Below are 19,160 nucleotides of genomic sequence, written 5' to 3'. Positions count from 1 at the left end.
CCCCCCCCCCCAAAAAAAAAAAAAAAAACTTAACTTCATGCCTGTAATCCTAGCTACTCAGGAGGCTGAGATCTGAGGATCGCGGTTCAAAGCCAGCCCGGGCAGGAGAGACCGTGAGACTCCTATCTCCAATAAACCACCAGAAAACCGGAAGTGGCGCTGTAGCTCAAGTGGTAGAGCGCTCGCCTTGAGCTGAAGAGCTGAGGGACAGCGCCCAGGCCCAGAGTTCAAGCCCCACAACCGACAAAAAAAAAAAACAAACAAATAAACAAAAAAAAAAAACCACAAGGTCCAGGCACTGAGTACCTAATACTGGTACACACACACACACACACACACACACACACACACACAGAGGGTGGGCAAAAACCAGGCATACTAGATGTTCTCTGATGCTAGTCAGCCCCATACTACAAAGAATCAATCTACTTGACACCCAATGTAGGTGAAAAAGTAGTTCATCATCTAAGCTTAAGACATAATTTTACAAATAGTATTTGTCTAGTTTCCAGAGACAATGAATTGTCTGTGAATGTAACTTATTTTATCCATTGAAGGAAGATAGTACTGTTTCTTTTCAAATGTTACTAAGGGTTCAAATTCACCACTTTGGAAAAGGAGGTCACCAATAGCAAGTAGTTCATGGTACTCGAATTGGAAAAGAACAAGCCTTTATAGTTGCATTTGTGCAGGTATCTATTATCAGTTATGCAAGAACACTTATATATTAAAAGTTACATTGTCTAATTACAGTTAAAGTCATATTTTGAAACTGTGTAGCAAGTTTAGGTTATATTATTTGGGATTTATTTCAGTAAGGGTTAAAGGGGCATTATAAATACTTGTTATACAAAGGAAGTGGGGTCTTTTTTTTTTTTCTTAAATAGGGTTTTGTAGTGTAACTAATTGATGTGAAAATTGCAACTCAAAGCCACTAAGCAACATGCGTTTGGGACATAGTGTTAACATTATCCATCTGGTTAGAACTTCCGTTCTAATTTGAAAACTGGAGAGAGGTGTAGGGGAAATTATATGTTGAGAAGCACCTATTTAATTTTGACCACTAGAATCCTCTTTGGGGGGGGGGATGGTGGGGAAGTCCCAGCTGTAGGTTAGGCTGAGGATGGCAAAAAGGTATGAAGAATTTAAAAGAACCACAGACGTGTGGGCCACTCTCTCTTAAAAGTGACAGCCTCCCCCTCCCCATCTAAGTGTCTGTGACATCAAAGCTGCCCAGAAAGTGGGGCCACTGGAAGCTAAAAACGGTTCAAGCGCCCCCAAAGTCCCGGGGTCTCGGGAGTGTGCCAGAGAAGGGCTGCAGACCAGCCCGCGACTACTTCATTGTTTCCCCCACAGTGGGGGGCGGAGGGTGGGGCCTTTATGAGTTTCCAGGCGGCGTCCCCGCTACCTAGGCAACGGCGCAGGCCTCGGGAGCACGCAGCCAGTCCCCTCTGCGTACCCTCCCAACCGCAGCACGGCGACCATCCCCCTCTTCCCCTCTCTCCTCCTTTCCCCCTTCCCCCATCCCCCCTTTCCTCTCTCCTTGTCCCCTCCCCCACCTTTCCTCCCACCCCACCCCCTTTCTAGAAGCATTTAAGCCTCCGTTTCCGGCTTGACAAAATGGCCACCGCGTTCGGCATCTGCGGTCACGTGACCCATCGTCCTGTCGGGTTCGGGCAAGTCTCTAATTCGTTTTGAAAAGGCTGCCTTCAGAAAAGCGAAAGACAGCTTCAAGCCTGGGGGCCGAAAGGAAGGCGCTAGAAACAACTGGGTGCATAGGGGGAGGAAAGGGGAACAAGGAACCTAACATTAAAATTTTAAGGCCTCGTTGCCAGAGAACCCAGGGAAAGACGGCGTGTTCTCGCGAGATCTCGAGAAGTACGATAATGAGATCAGTGTATTAACGGAGGAAAATAAGCAAGGCAGCGGAAATGTAAAAGGACAACATCTATTGCTTAGGGTTTTAATTCAGAAAGAGAGGCCACGGGACGGACTCGGAAGTCCCGCGAGATTAGGGCTGAGAGTACACGCAGTAGCCGGGCAGACTGGGACCAGCTCTCAGTGAGAGGGCGGGCACACGTCTTACGTGCTGACGTAGCAGTGCTCAAGTGGGTATATTAGGTCCGTGGCCGCGCCGTGCGCTTTCAAAGCCGCAGTTCTCCCGTGAGAGGGTCATTGCGGTGAAGCTTTACATTCGCGTAGCAGCGGAAGACTCCGAGTTCTCGGTTATTCTTCAGGGATGAGTCATGTGGCAGTGGAAAATGCGCTCGGGCTGGACCAGCAGGTGAGCTGCAAGAAGTGGACCGAGGTGGCCACTGTATACATATTTTCCCAGCCTAAACTTCACTTACGTTGCAACGCTAAGTTGCATTGTTAGTTTCCCTTTTCTGGATGGCTCGGATTACAGGGTGTCAGTGCAGAGTCTGTGGAGTGACAAGGAGGCAGCGGGAGAGGTGGTGGTGTCTTAGCCCGCGGTATTGTCCCCTGAGCCGTCACAATGGCGGCTTTTGTGTGTGCGTGCGCGGGAGGGGGGAGGGGCGCTCGCGGTGGCGCGCTCACGATGGCGCGCTCACGATGGCGCGCACGCGCGATCCCTGCCTGATTAGTGACCCGTGGGAGGGGGGGTGGAATTGGGGAGTGCGCCGCGTGGCGGCCAGCGACTGGAAACCTATTTAATAGCCTCAGGTGGCTTAAGCCCCTAACACCTCCCAAAGACTGGGGTTCTCCTTTAAGAAGACCTGATCGTGGGCACAATTTCCGTGTGAACATTGCGTGGAACGCGGCCCGGGAATGTGGGAGGGGGCGACACTGGGGGGAGGTGCCCTTCGCTCTGGGTAATGGCGTCGGCCTCCTTTGTGTGGCGCGGAGTGGCTGGGCGGCGCTGTGGTCCATTACGTGGGGAGGGTTGGCCAGCAAGCCCCAGAGCCTGTGAGCTTGGATGGAAAGGAGGATGAAACGGGCATCCGGTTCTTAGGCTTCCTTTGGCAGGCTGTTAAGCTCCAGCCTAGTTTCCGCAGGGCTGTCGCAGCCCCGGCGCCGCAGCTTGAACAGGCTGCGTTTCCGGAGTGGAAAGTTTTGTGACGCAGAAAATTCAGACGGGGGGAGGGGGAGCAGAGAGGGAGGGGGGTATTGGGGCTTTGCGTGCGCCACGGCGCTGGGCTCTAGAGATGCAGGTTGATCGGGGCTGGGAGACGTCAACCCCGCATAGCTCTTTTTCTCCTTGACGATCTGATCTAATTGAGCCCCGTCACTAGCAGTTTCAACTCGGAGCTGCTCCTGGGTGTATACCGCGCTAGTTGGCAGGAGTTCTCTGTTGGTGATGTTCGATCCAGGCTAATTCGCCGGAGCAAAAATACTAGGAACATGGCATAGGGGAAAATAAAACACTTTGGGTGCTAATAACTTGTTGCTGCCTTCAGAGTCAATAGTTGGTCAGAGACCCCACCCAAGTCTGTAGTGTTAATTAACCGGGAAGAACACGATCTGAGGGGTGGGGCGACTTAACGATCTCATTTGGGAGAGTATTTTTCCCAGTTTCAATGAGAACCAGCAGTTCTTGTGTCGGACGGAGCACAGACCAAACGAAGTCCAGTGGATATCAAGGTCACTAGCGCCCGTTTTAAGAATTTTTTCCCCACCCAGTTGTGCTCTAGACGGGAACGAAGCGTATTTAAATTTGTAATCGACTTAACTCGAAAAACTGCATTCAGGGCCGTTTAAGGTTTAGATAAGAAATTACAGCAGGCAAATTCTCTACTGTATACCCAGTATCACGAAAAGGGGGGGGGGAACCACTATCGAGAATTTCGACATAATCTTTTAAGTTTATTCAGGCGTTTACATTTGTTTCTTAATTTGTTGTCAAGACAGAACTGACAAAATGACTAAAGAAATTTTGTCCCTCAGTTTTAAAGCACTTTTCAACTGCAGGGAGAAAGCAAAGCAGTGTAGGATTCCCCGCCCCCCCCCCCCGCCCCCATCGGAAATTCCGGAAATTTTGAAGTCCCCCTAAAGACTAAAGCCGTCTCATCTCTATTTGGCAAAGCATCCGCTTCCAATTGTAAATGATCCCATTGATGATATGTGTAGTTTGACAGTATCATTGACCTTTTAAAGACAAGATTAAAGCTTGGCGCCCGTGGCTCACTCCTACTGTAGTCCTAGCTCTCAGGAGGCTGAGATCAAAGGATCAGGGTTCGAAACCACCTCGGCAGGAAAAAGTAGTTCGACTACTAGAAGAGCCAAAAGTGGAGTTCAAGTGGTAGTATTTAAGCCTTGAACAAAAAAAAAGCGCGGGGACAGCGCCCCAGGCCTTGTTCAAGCCCCAGGACCACAACACACAAACAGTAAAAAGATTTATAAGTATGGTGTTTCTTGCAAGACATAACACTACTGTGCAATTTGTCATTTCTCTCCCCTCCCCCACTTGGTCCTTTTGATTGGCTTTTGGGGAAAAAGACTTTTCTTGATTAGTCATCATAAAGTAAATTTGTTCTAGAAGGTTGAGTCTTTGAATTAGCAATGTAAAGGGATTGGTAGAAATGGCCATTAAAGGGCAGTAAAATGTACTCTGTAAGAGCATTAAAATGCTATTTATGACAAGTGCTCTTTGAACTTAAACTTTGAGTAAGGAACTAACTACACTGAGTTGAGCTTTAACATACTGCTCACTTTAGTGGAAAGTATATTGGCTAAGGCTTTTCTTAATGTATTACTATCCTAATTAAAAATACTTGCGCTATATATTTGAGGCTAAAGAAACTAGAATGATTGGTTTAAGATTTAACTTTTTTTTCCAGATGTGTTCCTACCAAGTAGGAAGTTGGCATTTGGAAACCTTTGTCATTTAGAAACTGATGCCAACATGAGTCCTTTAACTATATTACAGCCTAGAGATAGTCTTCAGTTTGTCAGCTTGTGAACCTTTTGCCTCAGCCTCCAGAATGTGGGGATTACTGGTAAGGCACTGTCATGCCTGTAATAAACATGTAAGAATGGTTTGTAAACTTTTTTTTTTGTTTGTTGTGGGGCTTGAACTCAGGGCCTGGGCACTGTCCCCTAAGCTCTTTTGCTCAAGGCTAGTGCCCTACCACTTGAGCCCCAGGCCATTTCCAGTTTTTGAGTGGTTAATTGGAGTAGAATCTTGAGAGGACTTTACTGCCCCAGGCTGATTCGGCCTCCTGAGTAGCTAGGATTACAGGTCTGAGCCACCAGCGCCCTGCTTTGGTTTCTAAATTTTTAGGTTTTAATTTGCCAGTTAGGCAGCTTTTACTATGGAAAATGTTACAGAGCAAAATTTACTTTGAAGTAACAAATTTGGGCCTGGTTTCTACTGGATAGATACTTAGCACTGGTATCTTCCCCCCCCCCCCCACTCTCTCTCTCTGTCTGTTACTGTTTCTCTGTCTCTTTTTTCATAATGTACATTAAAGATAGCTTTTAGATTTGTTGCCTTCTACATGTCAGTGATACTGTTATGTTTCTTTAGAGCTTTACAGTTTTCAATGTTGCTAGCATTGTTGGAATGTAACAGCACTACTTAGTGTATCTCAGCACTGTTGCTGCTAACCATTGATCTTATTCTCTTCCAGTTTGCTGGCCTAGACCTGAACTCTTCAGATAGTCAGGCTGGAGGAAGTACAGCTAGCAGTAAGTAAAACATTTTGTATGTTCAATATTTGTTGAATGCTAGAGATTACTATCCTTAAATTTTTCTTGAATATATTTAAAATTCAGGGCTGGCTCCGTGATAAAGTTTCTGCCTGCAGGCACAAGGCTCTAGATTCAATGTCTAGTTCTGTACAGGAAAAAAATATTTTTAACAGATACATGAAAACAGTACATGAATGCATTTATTAGGGTTCCTTGTGACATTCAATGGGGAACAGTACTTTTTAGTTAGGTTATTATGAGGTATAAGGGACTTGGGTGGTTTGTTTGCCAATAGGCCTTTGAGTTCATTTCTCTTTCCAGCTATTGAAAACTGTATGATCTGCCTTCATTTATTAAGCAAGAAGGGCCTCACTTGAGCTTAGAAAGTTTTTTTTTTTTACTAATAAAGCAAATTGGCTTACTGATAATGTGTTTAAAACTTCCAATTCCTTAACATTTTACCTTGCAGCTTTTTATAGTGTTATTGTATGTTGTAAAAACAAGCCTCAGTGGCTAATTTGTGATTGATAAGTCAAATGGCCTTAGATTATTCCAGTAACACTGATGCATTATAATTAGTTTCCTTTTTCTCTCAATTTAACTTGCAAATTGATCAGATTAATGGTAGAGTTTTCTTTTAAAGAACATTTTCTTGGCCTGTGTCCTAATAGAAGTTTGATTAAAGCTTTCATAGTATAAAGGGTTTCATGCTATTTTTTTTTTCAGAAGGGCGCTATATTCCTCCTCACTTAAGGAACAGGGAAGCTACTAAAGGTAAGTTCTCACCAGTTTTGTATATCTAATTAAAGCCTGAAGAAGATAAAGCAACTTGGGAGATCTATACATAGTATACTCTTCTGTTTGTATCAGGATTAATCCTGATTACTAACTTTGGAAAAACATGTAGGATTGTGGATATAGCTCCTGGTAGAGTGCATGCCTTGGTCAGCCTGAGACCCTGGAATTCAGTTTTCACCACAGTTTTAAAAAGAAAGTCTTCTGTCACAGAGTGGAAAACTCTACTTTTCCTTTGGATTAGAGTTATATAAACTGTTATGATAACCCCAATAGTTGTGCCTTGCATATTTGCCCAAATGAAGGTAAAATTACTGCTTGGGTTTGAAATGTTTCATTCAAAGTATGACACCTAATGTCCTTTGTGTTTGTGTGCCTATTGTAGGGTTTGGACTCAGCCTAGGAGCTGCCCTGAGTTTTCCCCTCCCTGCTCCCTTAGTGCTCTATCTCTTGGGCCATAGCTCCACTTCCAGCTTTTAAGTAGCTTATTGGAGATAAGAATCTCATTCCTGCCTGAGCTGGTTTCCAACCCCATCCCCATATCTCAGCCTTTGAGCAGCTAGGATTATAGGCATGAACCACCAGCACCAGGCTACCTAATGTTCTTTTTTAATCACACTGTGATGTGATAATGACAGATGACTAGGTTTTCTAATGGTTTAAGTGATGTGGATAGGACAAAATTATCTAAAATTTAAAGAAGGAAAATTCATGGAGAGGAAAGATAGAAAAAGGACAAGTACTCAGAATAGACAGTAATATATTTGTATATGCATTGTGCAATTTCAGCCCTTTGTTGCATGCAACAAAGAATCCATATCAGGGATTTAAAAACTAGCAGAGATTTAGAAATTCTTGATTGATATCAAGGGTACTTGGCTGGTAATTGATAGGTATAAAGGCAGAAAGAAAATAACTTAAAAATTAACTGCCTGTTTAATGATGGGTCATTGAAGCTAGTTAAACCTTCTATTTGCCTTTAAACTGTCTACCTGACCTTGGGCTAATTTACTTTTGTTATCTGCTCTTAGTTGAGTATTTATAGCTGTACCCAGGGACTGGTCTACCCTGAGAATGTGTAGGGTAGAGTTTTTCTTTTCCAGGTATTCCTCATTCCTCAGACTAATAGATAGTGAGTAGATGATGTCATCTTGACAGTATTATGCTTCCTCTGCAAAGCATTGTACACAAAAACATTGTGCTTATTACTGGAGTTGAAAATAAACTAGTCTGATGGTTCTGGATAAATAGTAACTCAAGAAATGTTTAAAACAACCATGGTCACTTGCAAATTCACACCTGTGAATTGACTGGAAATTAAAATGTGATTTTATAATCGCTGTCACACGTAAGGTTGTTGACCTTGTAGATGTAATATTTGTTCAGAATATTCTTTGTGAGATTACTTGATTATTTTCTAGTGAGGAGTTTTAAAGATTTAATGTTTGTGTTCAGGTATAGCTAGTGCTAGATATTAATTGTCAGATATGTCATGCTAGGAGTATTTCTAGAGGTGCCTGAGCTCATAGAGTTAGGATAGCCATGGTGGGGATTTGGATTAAAAAAGGTTGAGTACCTTAATTTTTTAAAGGATTCTACGACAAAGACTCTTCAGGGTGGAGTTCTAGTAAAGATAAAGATGCATACAGCAGTTTTGGGTCTCGCAGTGACTCAAGAGGGAAGTCTAGTTTCTTCAGTGATAGAGGAAGTGGATCAAGAGGAAGGTAAGTGGTTTCTTGTCTTCTTGCCTTACATATAGATGTTGTAGTAATTTAAAGATTGGTTTTAATATGATAAGCACTCATCCTGATCTTTACTTGGATGCTAAGCATTAGTCTGCTTGAATGTCATAGTATTTTCTTAGCTATAAGAGATCTTGACTAAATTAAACCTGTTAATGTAGAAAACAGATAAAAATATAAATGTGAATGGAATCCGTTAGTTTTCTATTTCTCTAGTTCTGTATAGTCTATTTAAAAGAATTGTTTCATCTAGTGAATGGCCTAATTTGCTTGAGATTTTTGTGGACTCTATATAACAATTTTTAAACACCTTGTATTTTTGATTACACAAGTGTGGTGACTCTGACCCCACGAGCCTAATAGCTGTGGTTAGTCCTGTGTCCTGATTTTTCGCAAACAGGCCTAAAACTAAAAACATCTTAATTCAGGTAAGGATTATTTTCTACCTTTTATCCAAAATCTGTCACACAGGTTAATTTTCCTTTAGGTGACATACTATGATAATTTGGTATGCTATTTTCTTCTTTTTCCTACCATAATTATCTGGGTGAGCACTGTGAGTGTGTGAGCTATGTACCAGCTTTAAGTAAATAAAACTTGATTCTTAATGTTGAAATGTGTGGGCTGATGACTATTGAAAGTATGATGCTGATTTTACAAAGTTGAAGTTATATAAATGGTATTTAGACAATCTAGTATCTAGTGAGCTTTATTAAATAAGACAGGATTGGATTGTTGGCATCTTTATAGTTATCCATGAATGATCCACTTTGCATAGGAGTTTGGAAATAGTGATGGGGGTCTGATATTATTCTGATTAATTGCTTGTGCTGTTCAGATTTGATGATCGTGGAAGGAGTGACTATGATGGTATTGGCAGCCGTGGAGATAGAGGTGGCTTTGGCAAGTATGAACGTGGTGGAAACAGTCGCTGGTGTGACAAATCAGATGAAGATGACTGGTCCAAACCCCTCCCACCAAGTGAACGCTTGGAACAGTTGAGTTTTTGAACTACTTGTTTTGATGAATCCTTAGTAGTGTGGTAGAGCACATAAACTTACCAATCTTTGGATTTCAGAGAACTCTTTTCTGGAGGCAACACTGGGATTAACTTTGAGAAATATGATGACATTCCCGTTGAGGCAACAGGCAACAACTGTCCTCCACATATTGAAAGTGTAAGTCTTCTTGTCTACCGTGTTAGGACAAATCAGAATGACATGGGTTTTCCTAAATATAGTTTGTGGAAGGTTCTCGCCATTACAAATTTGTTATTAAAAATGATGTGTTCTCAGGGCTGGGAGTTTAGTGGTGAAGTGCTTGCCTAGCATGTATGAAGCCCTGGGTTTGATTCCTCAATACCACATATGCAGAAAAAGCTAGAAGTGGCACTGTGCTCGTGCATGTAGAGGACTAGCCTTGAGCAAAAGAAGCTCCGACAACGCCCAGGCCCTGAATTCAAGCCCTAAGACTCTTAAAAAAAGAAAAGAAAAGAAAACAATGTATTTTCAAAGATAATGGAGGTTGGAGACTTTTCTCAGTGTAACAAACTTTAAAGTAACTTTACTAAAGTTACATTTGTAACACAGTTAAGGGGCTGTTAACAGTTACTGCCTTTGTTGCTGATAGCATAAAGTAGAAGGTTCCATATAGCATATTTCAGTCATTTTATTTTTTCACAGTTCAGTGATGTTGAGATGGGAGAAATTATTATGGGAAACATTGAGCTTACTCGTTATACTCGCCCAACTCCAGTACAAAAGCATGCTATTCCTATTATCAAGGAGAAAAGAGACTTGATGGCTTGTGCCCAAACAGGTAAGCAAGACACTTGGATCAGATAATACTAATAAGTTTGTGGACCATGTGGACTCTTGTAACTGCTCAGTTCTGCTGTTTGTTCTATGAAAGAAGACATAAATTATCAAGGACTTTTTTTTACTGTGATTGAATGGGCATCCTTTCTTTGTAACAGGGTCTGGAAAAACTGCAGCATTTCTCTTGCCCATCTTGAGTCAGATTTATGCAGATGGTCCAGGCGAGTCTGTGAGGGCTATGAAGGTAATTTTTTTTGTTCGATGTCGAGTTGGAACCCAGGTCCTTGGACATAGTATAGTGCTGGCTGCTTTACACTAAGCTATACACTCAGCCCAGTTATTTCCTTATAAAATGGAAGCCGGTTCTAAATGAAGCTTTATTAGACTAGTATCTAAAGAAGTTTATAAACATTGCAAAAGGAAAGCCAGGCGTTGGTGTCTTATGCCTGTAATCTTACCTATTCAGGAGGCTTAGATCTCAGTATCCCCTGTTCAAAGCCAGCTCAGGGAAGAAAGTCCCCATGAGACTCTTAATTCCAATTAACTGCTCAAGTGGTGCTGTGGCTCAAAGTGGTAGAACATAGCCTTAATCAAAAAGAACTCAGGGACAGTAAGTACCCAGGCCCTGAGATCAAGCCCGAGGACGGACACACACACACACACACACACACACACACACACACACACACACACACACACACACACACACACACACACACACACACACACACACACACACACACACACACACACACACACACACACACACACACACACACACACACACACACACACGATAAGGGTTGGCATTTTTATTTTGTAGGAAAATGGAAGATACGGGCGCCGCAAACAATATCCAATCTCCTTGGTATTGGCACCAACAAGAGAATTGGCAGTGCAAATCTATGAGGAAGCCAGAAAAGTAAGTAATGCCATTTCAGTGTTTTTGCTTTTTGATCATATGAGAAAGTTGTTGGAGTTAATGGAATTTTCTTTGTTCATAGTTCTCATACAGGTCCAGAGTTCGTCCTTGTGTGGTTTATGGTGGTGCAGACATTGGTCTGCAGATTCGAGACTTGGAACGTGGATGCCACTTGTTAGTAGCCACTCCTGGACGTCTAGTGGATATGATGGAAAGAGGAAAGATTGGATTAGACTTCTGCAAGTATGTTAAAAATAAGTGACTGTTACTTTTGTGACATTAACATTTTATTTCAAGGTCAAGAAGTGATTTAGTCCTTTTTCACAAAATGTAAATCATAATTTTAATATTGAAAAATCATTCTAAAATGTTCAGACCAAGTCATGGGCAAGTAAGAAGTACTGATTTATGATCTGGGACCTTGTGGCAAAGATCCTAATTCCATACAGATGAAACCTTAAATCCCATCTTTTCATTTTTTTTTTTCCTTCATGAAAGATACTTGGTGTTGGACGAGGCTGATCGGATGTTGGATATGGGTTTTGAACCTCAGATCCGTAGAATAATTGAACAAGATACTATGCCTCCAAAGGGTGTCCGCCACACTATGATGTTTAGTGCTACTTTTCCTAAGGAAATACAGGTACTTTATGATGATGCTATTTTTGTTAAGTTCGTTTCTGTGGATACTATTTTTAAGGTTTGTTGTTTATTCTCTCCCTCCACCCCAGATTTTAGCCCGTGACTTTTTGGATGAGTACATATTTCTGGCTGTAGGAAGAGTTGGATCTACTTCTGAAAACATCACACAGAAAGTGGTTTGGGTGGAAGAGCCAGACAAAAGATCATTTCTTCTTGACCTCCTAAATGCAACAGGTAATTATGTATTGCTTTGATAGCTTGGGTAACGACAATTTCTTTTGGTATTTTGAAAATTTGTTTTTCTTACCTTGGTTGGCTTCAAACTGATCCTCAGATTTGAGCTCCCTAAGTAGCTAGAACCACCAGTGCCCAGACATTTAAAATTTTTAGGGGGTAGTACTGGGATTTGAGGTCAGGGCTTCCTAATTGGTTGGCTAGACAGGCACTCTACTGCATGAGCCACATCTTTAGACCTTTTGTTCTGGTAAGTTCCCTGCACCCCCCCTCCCCACCTTTATTTTTTGGCCAGTCCTGGGGCAAACTCAGAGCCTGGAAAGCTGTCTCTGCTTTTTTTTTTTTTTTTTTTGGGTCTGGTCGTGGGCCTGAACTCTGGGCCTGGGCGCTGTCCCTCAGCTCTTCAGCTCAAGGCTAGCGCTCTACCACTTGAGCCACAGCACCACTTCCAGCTTTTTTTTTCCTGCTTATGTGGTGCTAAGGAATCAAACCCAGGGCCTCATGCATGCAAGGCAAGAGCTCTACCTCTGAGCCACCTTCCCAGCCATCTGTCTCTGCTTTTGTGCTCAAGACTAGACTCTACCACCTGAGCCACATCTCCACCTTTAGTGTTTTGGTGTTTATTTGGGGGGGTCCGGTCGTGGGGCCTGAACTCTGGGCTTAGGCGCTGTCCCTCAGCTCTTCAGCTCAAGGCTAGCGCTCTACCACTTGAGCCACAGCGCCACTTCCGGCTTTTTTCTATTTGCTTATGTGGTGCTGAGGAATCGAACCCAGGGCCTCAAGCATGCAAGGCAAACGCTCTACCACTGAGCCACCTTCCCAGCCCCTTTGGTGTTTATTTGGAAGTAGAGTCTCACAAACTTTCTTCTCCCGGCTGGCTCAGGGCTGGATCACTAGTAATACTTTTCCATTCCTAATACCCTGTTCAAACAGTCCATTTAATTGTTTTGTATTTACTAAGTACAAATAGAATTCAGCTATAATAATTAAAAAAATCTTTTTTTTTTTTCCAAATTTAGGCAAGAATTCACTGACCTTGGTATTTGTGGAGACCAAAAAGGGTGCAGATTCTCTGGAGGGTTTCTTATATAATGAAGGATATGCTTGCACCAGTATCCATGGAGACCGTTCACAAAGAGAGAGAGAAGAGGCCCTTCACCAATTCCGCTCAGGAAAATGCCCAATTCTGGTGGCTACAGCAGTATGTATAATATGCTTTTAAAATTCAGCATGTTTATGTGTTTGCAATCTTTTACTCAGACCATATATAACAAGTACTGTTTTGCAGGTAGCAGCAAGAGGACTAGATATTTCTAATGTGAAGCATGTTATCAATTTTGACTTGCCTAGTGATATTGAAGAATATGTGCATCGCATAGGTCGTACAGGACGTGTAGGAAATCTTGGTAAGCGTTTGGATGGTGTGGGTGATGTGATTCTCTTATAATCTCTTTGTAAAGAACCTTGAATTGGTTAATATTACTTTTTTTACTTGATATAGCAAGACTGCTAAGCTACTTTTGTGGAAGGCCTTTTATTTTCATATTTCATATACTCATTTGAACTATTCTAGGTCTTGCCACCTCATTCTTCAATGATAAGAATGGAAATATTACCAAGGATTTATTGGATCTTCTTGTTGAAGCCAAACAAGAAGTGCCATCTTGGTTAGAAAGTTTGGCTTTTGAACACCACTACAAGGGTAGCAGTCGTGGACGTTCCAAGAGGTAAGGCATAATATATAAAGGGGGTGAGGTTTTTCTGCACTTCTTGGGTCTGCACAAGATCTAGAGTTAACTTTTTAGTATTTAAAAGCCTTTCCTTCCACTGTTTTGAGTAAGTGGTTAGGTAAAAGGGGGCCAATAAGTTTGTGGTAACACCAGCCTTTCTATACCCTTCTAAGACCTTTGAATGGATCTACCCCTGTTGGGGAAAGTATGACTGGGTGGGAAATTGTTCTTTCCGTTGCTCTACAATCTGAGCCACACCTCTTAAGCCCCCAGGAAATGGCTTGGGAAAGTCCAAAAGTGTACCCTGGGAATGTTGGAATGTGATTGACTTATTTGTTTTGTGGGAACTACAATTTCTTTTTTCCTTGTTTTTCCCCTTGTAGTAGGTTTAGTGGAGGATTTGGTGCCAGAGACTATCGACAAAGTAGTGGGGCCAGCAGCTCCAGCTTCAGCAGCAGCCGTGCAAGCAGTAGCCGCAGTGGAGGAGGAGGCCATGGGAGCAGCAGGGGCTTCGGGGGAGGTAGGTGGTATTTAATGTTTAACTTTACCACTTTTGGAAGGGCATTTTGCTTTTTAGTCCTCTGCCAAGTGCAGTTCTGACCATCAGGCGGAGTTAAGCTGGTTGATTGCACTTCAAAGTTTGGAAGGATATTGAACAGTGGATGGTGTAATGTTCTCTTTTAAATCTCTCATTAGGTGGCTATGGAAGCTATTACAACAGTGATGGATATGGAGGAAACTATAACTCCCAGGGGGTTGACTGGTGGAGTAACAACTGAACCTGCCTTGCAGTAGGTCACCCTGCCAAACAAGCTAATATGGAAACCACATGTAACTTAGCCAGACTATACCTTGTGTAGCTTCAAGAACTCGCAGTACATTACCAGCTGTGATTCTCCACTGAAATTTTTTTTTTAAGGGAGCTCAAGGTCACAAGAAAAGATGAAAGGAACAATCAGCAGCCCTGTTCAGGAGGTGGTTTGAAGACTTCATTGCTGTAGTTTGGATTAACTCCCCTCCCGCCTACCCCCATCCCAAACTGCATTTATAATTTTGTGACTGAGGATCATTTGTTTGTTAATGTACTGTGCCTTTAACTTTAGACAACTTTTTATTTTGATGTCCTGTTGGCTCAGTAATGCTCAAGATATACCAATTGTTTTGACAAAAAAAAAAATTTACTGAACTTGGGCTATAATCAAACCTTGGCACACAGGTGTGATACAACTTAACAGGAATCATCGATTCATCCATAAATAATATAAGGGAAAAAAAACTTAAGCGGTAGCCTGCATTAGGGCTTTTTTGATACTTGCAGATTGGAAAACAAACAACAAACGTCTTAAAGTATATTAATGGAATTAGTTTCTAATGTGGCAAACTGTATTAAGTTAAAGTTCTGATTTGCTCACTCTATCCTGGATAGGTATTTAGAACCTGATAGTCTTTAAACAAGCCATTCCAGTCATGATGAGGTGATGTATGAATACATGCATACATTCAAAGCACTGTTTTCAAAGTTAATGCAAGTAAATACAGCAATTCCTCTTTCAATGTTTAGGCAGATCATTCATTATGAGCTAGCCAAATGTGGGCATATTATTACAGGGAAAGTTTAAAGGTCTGATAACTTGAAATAGGTTTTTAGGAGAATTCATCTACTTTGACTTTTTAAATGCCTGCCATAAGTGAAATTGAAATGGTAGAATGGCTGACCACAGCAATGACCAGCCCTCATTAGGGCCCTGGATGATTTTTGGTCGAATAACGCATGCTAGTGTTGATGTTTTTTGGTCAAGAGGGGATGAACAGGAAGAATTAAATGCAGCAGGCTTTATTTTAAATGCCGATTCACATTACTCTGTTCAAGCTGCGTTGAGATGTTAAACTGGCTTACTATAGACTTTGTAAAAATGGCTCCAGAAGAGTAAACAAACTGAAATCTTTGAGATCACACAGGTTGGAAATATGTACAATAACTGCACAAGGTGTCAATTGTGCTCTACAGTGCAGTTTAGTCAGTTTTAGTTGCATAGGTTTCCATTGTATTTATAGTCTGTTTATGCTAAATCTGGCCAAAGATGAGCATTGTCCACCACTAAAATGCCTCTGCCACTTGGATTTCTGGGCTAATTTTGGGGCCAGAATGCAGTGATCAAAACGCTCAATCTTTTTACAGTGGCATAGGAAGACGGCAAAATTTTCCTAAAGTGCAATAGATTTTCAAGTGTATTGTGCCTTGTTCTAAAACTTTTATTAAGTAGGTGCACTTGACAGTATTGAGGTCATTTGTTATGGTGCTATTTCAATTAGTCTAGGTTTAGGCCCTTGTACATTTTGCCCATAACTTTTTACAAAGTACTTCTTTTATTGCACATTCAGAGAATTTTATATATATGTCTTGTGTGCGTGTCCTTAAACTTCCAATCTTATTTTGTCTCTTGGAGATTGTTGAACGCAGCTTGTCTAGGAAGGGGATGGGACTAGATTCTAAAATTTATTTGGGACCATAGGAATGATGGTTGGTAAGAAAACTATTTGCACACGACAGATTTCTAGATACTTTTTGCTGCTAGTTTTATGTAATATTTATTGAACATTTTGACAAATATTTATTTTTGTAAGCCTAAAAGTGATTCTTTGAAAGTTTAAAGAAACTTGACCAAAAGACAGTACAAAAACACTGGCACTTGAATGTTGAATGTCACCGTATGCGTGAAATTATATATTTCGGGGTAGTGTGAGCTTTTAATGTTAAGTCATATTAAACTCTTAAGTCAAATTAAGCAGACCCGGCATTGGCAGTATAGCCATACCTTTCTGATGTTAGTAAAAACAAAATTGGCGACTTGAAATTTAAATCATGCCAAGGTTTTGATACACTTGTCTTAAGATATTAATGAAACACTTCAAAACACTGATATGAAGTGTCCAGATTCTCAGATGTTTGTTGTGTGAGTTTTGTTTAGTTGTGTGTTTTTATTTTCAGTGAATGTCTGGCACATTGCAATCCTCAAACATGTGGTTATCTTTGTTGTATTGGCATAATCAGTGACTTGTACATTCAGTGAGAGCATTTGAGCAAGTTTTATCAGCAAGCAATATTTTCAGTTAATGTTTCAAAAATTATGTAAGAAGTTAAACTTGCTGAATGTAAAGATTGAACCTCAAGTCACTGTAGCTTTAGTAATTGCTTATTGTATTAGTTTAGATGCTAGCACTGCATGTGCTGTGCATATTCTGATTTTATTAAAATAAAAAGTTGAACTGCACAGTCTCCTTTGTTGTTGTCAATTGTGGTTATTTTTAGAGGTGAAAATAAAGTTGTGCTCTTGCTTGAAACCTGTAAAACGTGTTCCTGTTTTTTACCCTTGATGGCTGTCCAGTGCTGGTTTTCTGAGATGCTTCGGTGTAGACATAAATACTCTGCTGCTGACTGGTGCTATGAATGAGATTTTTGTATCAAGTAGGGTGTCTAAAAGGAACTGTCTACATACAGTTGCATTGCAATTTGGTTTGCACTTTCAAGAATCATGGGTGTTTGTCATTTGAAGGAATTGGTGGAAAAAGTAGTTGGTTGGATAACATGAACTATGTCAATCGTTAGTGATCCAACATGTTGGATCAGTGGTAAAATGGAACACAGGCACCATGTATTCAGTTCTTGTTTCATTTTTGCTTACTTTTTTTTTTTTTTTTTTTTTTGGTCACTCGTTCTGGGCACTGTCCCTGAGCTAGCTCTTTGGCTCAAGGCTAGCGCTCTACCACTTGAGCCACAGTGCCACTTCTGGTTTTCTGGTGGTTAGTTGGAGAGGAGTCTCACAGAGTTTCCTGCCTGGGCTGGCTTTGAACTGTGATCCTCAGATCTCAGCCTACTGAGTAGCTAGGATTATAGGTGTAAGGGTTGGATTTTTTTAATCTTTTTTTTTTTTTTTTTGTACTGGGGATCGAGCCCAGGATGTTGCACTTGCTAGACAAGTCCTTTGCCACTGAGCTACATCCTAGTCTATGCTGCCATTCTCTTACCCCTCCCATGACATGACAGTTCTCATTTCTGGTTCCACCTTCCTAACACAACCCTGATTTCCTTGAGGATAACAATTGGCTTCCTGAAATGTACTTGGGTCCTCAGCCTCTCTGGCCCCCACTCCATGGGAGCCCTGTATCTCAGTTCGAGGCAGGAAGTCCCCAAGGAAATGTCATGAGAGAATGTAGGCTCTACTGTTTTGGGTTTGTTTTTCTTCTTTTCTAGAACCAGAAGCCTGATACACAGAAATAACAAGAACCAGTCTGCAACAGGACATAAAACTGCTGAGATATATGGGAGACTACTTTCCTGATGATCTGATGAAGTCAGTACTATTTTTCTCCTGGATTTCCTTGTTGCACAGGAAAAATAAACCCTATGCATCTTGGCTTCAACCCATGGCCTATTCTGGCACCTTTTGGGGTATATTTACGTTTGTATCTAAATTGGGTAGTCAAGCTCAGTACAGTGGCTCACATACATAGTCCCAGCCACTTAGGAGAGGAAGATTAGATTATGATTCTAGGGCAGCCTGAGCAAAGAGTTTACAATGCCCCTCTGGCATCTTAAAATACTAGTGGTGGTACACGCCTGTCATCCCAGGTATTAAGTATAAATAGGAAGAATGCAGTATCAAGCATAAACTAGAGATGAAAAGGAGAAAAAAAATGGCTAGATGTGTGGCTCAAGTAGTAGAGTCATCTGCCTAGCAAGCATAAGGCCCACAGTTCAAATATCAGTGGTGGGTGCTGGTGGCTCACACCTGTAATTCTAGATACTTAGGAGGTTGAGATTTTGAGGATCCTACTTCAAAGCCAGTCCAGGGAAGGCAAGTCGACAAGATTAGTTGAAAACCAAGTAGCGCTGCCATGGTGACACTTGTGACTGACTAGTGTCATGGTTAAGTACAAGGCCACAAATAATGATTCAGTGATAACACTAAAAAGTTTTTTTGGTGGTGGTATTAGGGGTCAAACATAAGTCTCATGCGTGCTAGGCAAGTATTCCATCACTGGACCACATCCCCAGACTTTTTTTTTTTTTGTCGTGGGGCTTGAACTCTGGGCTTGGGCGCTGTCCTTGTGCTCTTCAGCTCAAGGCGAGTGCTCTACCGCTTGAGCCACATCACCACTTCTGGTTTTCTAGCGGTTTATTGGACATAAGAGTCTCACTAACTTTCCTGCCCAGGCTGGCTTTGAACCACAATCCTCAGATCTCAGTGTCCTGAGTAGCTAGGATTACAGGCGTGAGCTACCGGCGCCTGGCTAACACATCCCCAGTCTTAATACCATTTAATTATTTTTATTTTGCTGGTCCTGGGGCTTGAACTCAGGGCTTGGGCACTGTCCTTGAGCCTCTTTATGCTTGTGGCTGGTGCTCTAACACTTTAGCCACAGTGCCACTTCCAGCTTTCTGAGTAGTTTATTGGAGATGAGTCTCATCAAAGCCGATGGCTCATGCCTGTAATCCTGGCTACTCCGCCTGTAATCCTAACTATTCAGGAGGCTGAGATCTGAGGTTGCAGTTCAAAGCCAGCCCTGGCAGGAAAGTGTGTGAAACTCTCCAAAACCACCAGTCAGCAGTGGCGTGGCTCAAGTG

The 19,160-nt window shown here is 41.9% G+C and overlaps 1 protein-coding gene across 2 annotated transcripts; it reads left to right on the top strand.

The window, feature by feature from the left end:
- The first annotated feature begins 1,757 nt into the window (after nt 1-1,757).
- Ddx3x (DEAD-box helicase 3 X-linked) lies at nt 1,758-17,956 on the top strand. 2 transcript variants are annotated; one of them, XM_070040611.1, is made up of 17 exons: nt 1,758-2,284; nt 5,592-5,649; nt 6,379-6,426; nt 8,039-8,171; nt 9,028-9,186; nt 9,268-9,367; nt 9,872-10,007; nt 10,165-10,250; nt 10,830-10,928; nt 11,011-11,171; nt 11,427-11,571; nt 11,660-11,804; nt 12,824-13,005; nt 13,093-13,210; nt 13,378-13,531; nt 13,918-14,054; nt 17,787-17,956. In XM_070040611.1, exons 1-17 carry the CDS (start codon nt 2,240-2,242, stop codon nt 17,798-17,800), a joined length of 1,920 nt encoding a protein of 639 aa, XP_069896712.1. In that variant the 5' UTR covers nt 1,758-2,239; the 3' UTR covers nt 17,801-17,956. The 2 variants fall into 2 exon arrangements, with proteins under 2 accessions (XP_069896712.1, XP_069896710.1); XM_070040609.1 differs by lacking the exon at nt 17,787-17,956 and adding an exon at nt 14,231-16,811 and having other exon boundaries at nt 1,760-2,284.
- The last annotated feature ends 1,204 nt before the right edge of the window (nt 17,957-19,160 follow it).

The sequence above is a fragment of the Dipodomys merriami genome, unplaced genomic scaffold (assembly GCF_024711535.1).
Source record: "Dipodomys merriami isolate MVZ:Mamm:240054 unplaced genomic scaffold, mDipMer1.0.p SCAF_3, whole genome shotgun sequence".
Lineage (NCBI taxonomy): Eukaryota > Metazoa > Chordata > Mammalia > Rodentia > Heteromyidae > Dipodomys > Dipodomys merriami.
The sequence above is the reverse complement of the archived record's forward strand: the minus strand, read 5'-3'. Positions and strand labels throughout refer to the sequence as shown.

Excerpts from the sequence above, each read along its gene's own strand:
- Ddx3x (XM_070040609.1), top strand. The coding sequence starts at position 2,240 with ATGAGTCATGTGGCAGTGGAAAATGCGCTCGGGCTGGACCAGCAG. Across the intron at positions 6,427-8,038 it reads GAACAGGGAAGCTACTAAAG|GATTCTACGACAAAGACTCT; the intron begins GTAAGTTCTCAC and ends AATTTTTTAAAG. Across the intron at positions 11,805-12,823 it reads TGACCTCCTAAATGCAACAG|GCAAGAATTCACTGACCTTG; the intron begins GTAATTATGTAT and ends TTCCAAATTTAG.